Source organism: Microtus ochrogaster, chromosome 1 (assembly GCF_000317375.1).
Source record: "Microtus ochrogaster isolate Prairie Vole_2 chromosome 1, MicOch1.0, whole genome shotgun sequence".
Lineage (NCBI taxonomy): Eukaryota > Metazoa > Chordata > Mammalia > Rodentia > Cricetidae > Microtus > Microtus ochrogaster.
Genome location: NC_022009.1, coordinates 18590418 through 18597027, shown reverse-complemented (window position 1 = coordinate 18597027; position 6610 = coordinate 18590418). Strand labels below are relative to the sequence as shown.

General features: G+C 51.6%; 1 protein-coding gene across 1 annotated transcript in view; it reads left to right on the top strand.

Moving 5' to 3' along the window:
* The first annotated feature begins 4275 nt into the window (after positions 1-4275).
* Positions 4276-6610, top strand: part of Ccdc177 (coiled-coil domain containing 177) — a 5345-nt gene continuing 3010 nt past the window's right edge. The window contains exons 1-2 of the mRNA XM_026778501.1: positions 4276-4571; positions 5440-6610. Coding sequence (XP_026634302.1) covers positions 5468-6610 — 1143 coding nt within the window. The 5' untranslated portion in view covers positions 4276-4571; positions 5440-5467. The remainder of the gene's footprint in view (positions 4572-5439) is intronic.

Genomic DNA, 6610 nt, shown 5'->3' with positions numbered 1-6610 from the left:
GGGTGCTTGAAGCCAAGACAGAAGAGGGAGGCCCAACAGGAGGAATTTAGGGGTTTTGTTCATTGGTTGCTTCTAAGATAGGGTCTTGCAGCCTCAAATCCTCAAGCCTCCTGCCTCAAACTCCTGAGTGCCGGGACGACGAACACACTTGACAGCGAAGGAAATTAAAATAAAGATAATATGTACATGTCATGGAGGATTTGTTTTGCTTTAGTCTAAATTAATGAGCTACTAGTAGCATTAAAAAGCCTAAGAAAGAACCCAATAAGTTATCTTTAAAGGCTGGTGCAAGGCAAAATAATCTGTACTTAAAAAGATGAGAGTCAAAAAAATAAAAAAAAGGTAAGAGTCAGAGGGTTTAAAAAACCTTGTCAGGGGACTAGAGAGATGGCTTAGGGTCAGAAGTTCTTACTGCTCTTCCAGAGAACTTGAGTTCAGTTCTGCTCCCCCCCCTCCCCCCCCCGCAGCATGGTGTGCGGCAGTTGGGGCACAACTGCCTGTAACTCAGTTTCAGGGGATCTGATGACCTCTTCTGGCCTCTGCAAACACACACACACACACGCCATAAATAAAAAGGATTTTAAAAATTGCCTGAAATAACACAGGCTGGTGGATTTGCACCTGACCTATCCACCTCTTAAGTCCACCTTCCCTCACCATTACGGTGTTACCACCATGGGCGTGTGGGTGTTGCTTTCTCTGTTGTGTGCCACAATGAAACTGGGTGTAACATCCTTGATCTTTGGCATGCAGGGAATCTCCCTGTGATGGCACCAGCCCTTCACCTCTGTGTAATCCCAGCACTTGGAAGGTAGAGTCGGGAGGATCTGTTGTTCTAGGGCATTTTCAGCAAATTTAAGGCTAATATATATAATGAATATATAATATGAATGTATATAATTATACATATTCATATACACACATCTTCCTATTGGTTTTACCATATCTACATGGTTTACCAAAATAATCAAAATAAATGGTGTTTACCACTGCTCATTCAAAAATGTTTGCTTGTATAGTGTTTCTAGCTCTGCAAGATAATTTAACGGGATTCTCTGCAGAGGAACTCCCAGACATGGATATGCTGACGTGTCCACCCCACTTATTACCGCCTGAATCGACATCTCTCCAGATCCACAGTTTAGTGTGGAAGTACACAGCATGGCATCCACTTCAGGATTAGACAGATCCTGATCCAAACCCCAGCCCCACCTCTTACTAACCTTGTGACCAATGACTTCTTTACTATCTCATGCTTCATGTCTTATAAAGACTTTCACAGATTTTACTGCACAGATGCTTGTTCACCAAGCATCCTTGAACAACAGAGAGAGCAGCTTCCCCCAGCTCAGAGGGTATAATTAAGACAATGTCTCCCTTGGGACAAAGCAAGACCATGTTTGCTATTAGCTACTGTTTTAGTTACTCTTCATATTGCTATGGCCAAATATCTGAAACAAGCAACTTAAGGGGGAAAATACTTATTTTGATTCATGGTTTGAAAAGGGGAACAGTCTATTATGATGGGAAGGCATAGTGACAGGTCACATCGTGTCCACAGTCAGGAAACAGAGATGTACGAATATAAGGCTCTGACTGCTGAGCTCACATTCCCTTCTCTGTCCCTTTCTGAGACAGCAGGGTCTTTACAATGCAGCACAGGTTAGCCTCTGAGGCAATGACCTTGAGTCTTCTGACTGCCCCCACTTCCTGAGTGCTGGGATTACAGTGTGCAGTCATGCAGGGTTTCATACGGTGTTGGAGCTCAAACCCAGCTCTTTGTGCATGTCAGACAAGCTCTCCACCAATAGAGCCACGCCCCCACCTCTCATTCCAGTCTTTCATTCAGTCCAGGCCCCCGATCATGGGATGGTGCTCCCACATTCACACGGGGTCTTCTCTCTCTGAAAATGCCCTTACAGACACACCTAGAGGTGTTTCTAAGTCCAATCAAGATGATAAAGACTAAACATTACAGCCCCCTTTAAAGGATTAGAGTGCCCCAAATGTAACATATGCCCATTTTGTGTTCAGTGTCTACTTGATCCCACTCTCTAATCAAGAAAAAGTGAACTTCATGTTCTTGCTGTACCCGACTAACAAAGTGCTTTGTTTCTGGCCCAGGAGTACCATGTCTTCTGCCAGCATCTATGCACCCTGGTTTCTAACTTGCTAGCTTGTAAGTCGGATAAAGGTCAAATCTTACAGCTCATGACATCATCACCTAAGAGTCAAAAAGATCAATACCTCCCACTTCCTCAGCCACCACTGCGCCTTGTCATCTGCTCCCAGTACAACACACTGGTTTATTTTTTTCGTTTGTTTTTTGCCAATGTTACCCAAGGCTGGTGTCTGTTAGTTTCTTTGGCTATTCCAGAATAAACCCATGTGGACCTCTGTAGCCCTTGGCATTCTTCTGAGTGCTCTGCCTACACAGCACACTCCCCTTCTACTCCTTACTGGTCTTATCGAAACATCTTTTTCCTCTGAAGTCCCATCAATGACGTCCTCTTATCAATGCATCTTTCCTCCCTGGGTGATCTCACTCATATTATTTTTTTAGGCTTTCTATTGCTGTGATAGAATACCATGACCAAAGCAACTTGGGGAGGAAAGACTTTATTTCTGCGTACAGTTCTTCATCACAGTTTCATCATCGAAGGAAGTCAGGGCAGGAACTCAAGGAAAGAACCTGAAGACAGGCACAGATACAGCAGCAGTGGGGGGGTGCTACTTACTGGCTTGCTCCCCAAGGCTTACTCAGCCTGCTTTCTTATACGCCCCAGGATCACCTGCCCAGAAAGGAAACCACCCAAATGTGGGCCCTCCCACATCAATCACTAATTAAGAAAATGCAACACAGTCTTGCGTACAGAGCAGTTGGGGGTACATTTTCTCAGTTTGAGGTCACCTCATCTTCAATGACTCCAGCTTGTGTCAAGTTTCTAAAACTAGCCAGCGCAGGAACCGTACATTGGTGATGACATATCCTCAATCTAGCTCCAGTATAGACCTCATATATGACTTACTCAGCTACCTATTGAGCAGCCTTCCTCTGACTTGAGGGGAGCAGTTGTCCAACACTGGTATCCCATACCAGGTGGTGCTCCCCCTAGATCCACTGTCTTTCCGTGACACACACACAGCATCTTACTATTCCAGGCAGTTGTCCTTCATCCTTTGCTTTCCTTATCTTCGAGTGTTATTTCTATTTACAGAACCCCGACTCCTCTTTTCCTGCCTTTGCTCCCTTTTTGGTTCCATTCCCTGTGTTGGGTAACTGCAGTGCCTCCCTAACTGGGCTTCCTTGGTCTTTTTGTTGTTGCTAGAGTTACGTTCTTAAAATATGAAATATATCTATGTCATTTCCCTACTCATGTTCCCCTTCTCGCAGCTTCCCTGCCAGAGTCTTCAACAGCCCAGTTCACCATACTCCCTGACGCTACATCCCACCCACACCACGCTCCTCTCCTGGGAGGATTCTAATCTGGAATCTCTTTGGCCACTACCATTCAAAATGGAAGCGGTGGGATGAGGTGTCAGCAAACAGCACTCATTAAATGGTACTAACTTGTTTTATCATATGAAGCCAGCAATTCAGAAGTTGCTTTCATTGGTCACTTATGTTCTGCCTGCCTCAAACCCATACGCGTGTTTTTGTTGTGTTTGTTTGGCTTTTTTAAAATTTAGGTGCCGGGCGGTGGTGGTGCACGCCTTTAATCCCAGCACTCGGGAGGCAGAGGCAGGTGAATCTCTGGGAGTTCGAGGCCAGCCTGGTCTACAAGAGCTAGTTCCAGGACAGGCACCAAAGCTACAGAGAAACCCTGTCTCGAAAAACCAAAAAAAAAAAAAACAACAATAAAATTTAGGTTAGGTTAGCATACAAAGTAATAGTACCTTCATACGTATGTGTCATTATACTTTGCTCTCATTTGTTCTCCCATCTTTGTTTTCCTTAAATAATAAAATCACAGTTTGGATCAGGTGTCCTATTTCTGACCAATTACTTGATGTCTAGTTGGTTTGCTTCTCAGGATCCCTTTGAGAAATATTCCATTCCACCCATTTTATTCCAGCCACCTAAGGAGCCCAAGGATTAGGTTTCTCGTGATATTGCTATAGCCACACCTCCCTGTATATGTGCATTATGCATACATAAATATGTGTAGTTACTGTGTTTTAATTGTTTTGTAGTCCTCTAAGCAAACAAATGAACACCCTCAAGTGGCCACCAGGAGGCGCCAGAGGCAGAGAAAGACCTGCGGTACCTTGGCGGTAGAGGTGGAGATGGATGCAGCGGCGAGGAAACCCAGCTTCCTTTTTTAAGAATCAGTGTGAGCAAGGGAGCAGAGCCACGTTATTTTGGGGAGACTTTGTCGCACTCCCCCCCTCCCCGGGGTAGGTAGCATCTGGGAAGTGTGCGCCCTGTTCGTAATCCCCCATGGAGAGACGCTGGCTGCTGCAGCCGGCAGTAACCCGACCCCGCCGGCGCAGGGACTGAAGAGGCACCGGGGAAGGCAGCGAGAGGTGAACAAAAGCCCTCGGCGTGGGGGCCGGAGCCCGGACCTGGGGTAAGTGAGCCCTCCCGGAGACCTAGCAACTCCCGGCATGGAGCGGCAGGGTTTGCAGAGCTACGAGCCCACTTCCCTGAGATGCGGTGAAGGAACTGGTGGGTGTCTGGGGCTGGTGTCTGAGTCCACCATACTGGGGTTGATGGTACCCTGAGCTGCACATTCATTCAGCCGTGGAGATCGGGCGCATCTGGTCGGATGCAGGTGCCTTGTGCATCCCAGGCAAACATCTGGTGGGGGCTGGAAGAAGAAGCAGGCACAGCTCTCAGCAAGCCCTGCCGGGGATGCAGGAGAAAGAATCCATCACTTCACTCAGAAAGGAGCCTTTGGAGACTTCTCTCAGCTCTTCCATCTCCCAGGGGCCCTGCGCCCCGGGGCCTTTTGGTAGTGGGAAATCAACCATAAACTAGGCAACTGGGCCCTCACAGCAATGCACTTTGACATGAACAGGCCCCTTCCCCTTTTGTGTGCCTGCAAAGCTGCATCCCAGCAGCCCGCCTAAGCTACAAACAAATAGCTAATCCTCCCGGGAATCCTCCAGTGCCTCCCTTTCTGGCTGCTGCCCTGCGCCTCAGTCTTAGCAGGAAGGGGATGCATCTAGCGGGCCTCACATCAATGTAGTCTCCCCACAGGCCCTGCGTTCTAAGACCGAGGAACACTGAGGCTGCTGATTGAGTCCCAGCGTCCCCTACCCCCACCCCCAACTGCTTAGCCCGGGTTTTCAGGACATCGGTTTTAGGATTTACGTTCCATCAGGCCCCTGTGCCTAGTCTGAAATCGGATTAACTTGGGATGGGTAAATATTGGTTGAGGAGGGAGAAACAGCTCACAGATGCATTCCTCTATGTCCCCCTCCCCCTCATCTCAGGGACTCCAACAAAGGACGAGACTCAGCTATGGTGGACCCGGTGCCAGAAGAGGAGAAAGAGGGAGAGGAGCCTGGTGGCTCAGAAGGGGATGGGGCCACAGCGTCCGTGCCCCCAGATGCCCAGGGAGTTGCCCAACAGCCTGCTGCCTCCTCAGCCTCAGCCGCAGCGCCCCGCAAGGCCGAGGTCCCCTGCGGGGCAGAAGGTGGGCGTCGGGAGCAGTCCCCGCTGCTGCACCTCGATCTCTTCAACTTCGCCTGCCCCGAGGCCGAGGGCAGCCGCTATGTCCTGACCAGCCCCCGCTCGCTGGAAGCATGTGCCCGCTGTGCGGTCAAGCCAGTGGAGCTGCTGCCCCGGGCCCTGGCGGACCTGGTGCGCGAGGCCCCAGGCCGCTCCATGCGCGTGGCCACGGGCCTGTACGAGGCCTACGAGGCCGAGCGGCTCGCCAAGCTGCAGCAGTGCCGTGCTGAGCGCGAGCGCATCATGCGCGAGGAGAAGCGGCGCCTGTTCACACCCAAGGGCCAGGCTGCAGCCCAGGCCCCGGCCTCGGCCTCGGCGCTGAGCGCGGGCAGCAGCAGCAGCTGCAGCAGCGGCAGCAGCCTCCCGGCCTCGCCCGCATCGCGGGTAACTCGAAGGACTTCACCCAGTCCCCCAGCCAGGACTCGACCTCCACCAGCCACTGCTCGGACAGGTAGGAAGAGCCACTCGCTGGACTCACTGTCCCGCCGGCGGGACGGTGCCCTCAGCTCCGAATCCGGCGCCTCGTCCTCGGGGTCTTACAGCGGGGAAAGCCTGCGGGAGCTTCGCTGGCCACCTCGAGCTTCCGCCAGGCACAGCTACCCTGCGGGGTCCGCGTCGTCTGCACCCAACCCCCTGGGCCGCCCTTCGGCTCTCGATCTGGCGCCACTCACAGCCCGCAGCTTCAGCCTCGGCGACCTGAGCCACTCGCCGCAGACCGCTCAGCACGTGGAGCGCATCGTGCGCCAAGTGCGCGCAGAGCGAGGCCTGCGCGGGGTCCCCGAGCGCGACCGCAAGATCGCCGCCCTCATGCTGGCCCGACACCAGGAGGAGCGCCTGCTGCTGGAGCAGCGCGCCGCCGCCCACGGCCAGTGGGAGCAACAGCGCGTGCGCGCCGAGCAGCGGCGGGAGCGCGAGGAGCGCGAGAAGCAGCGC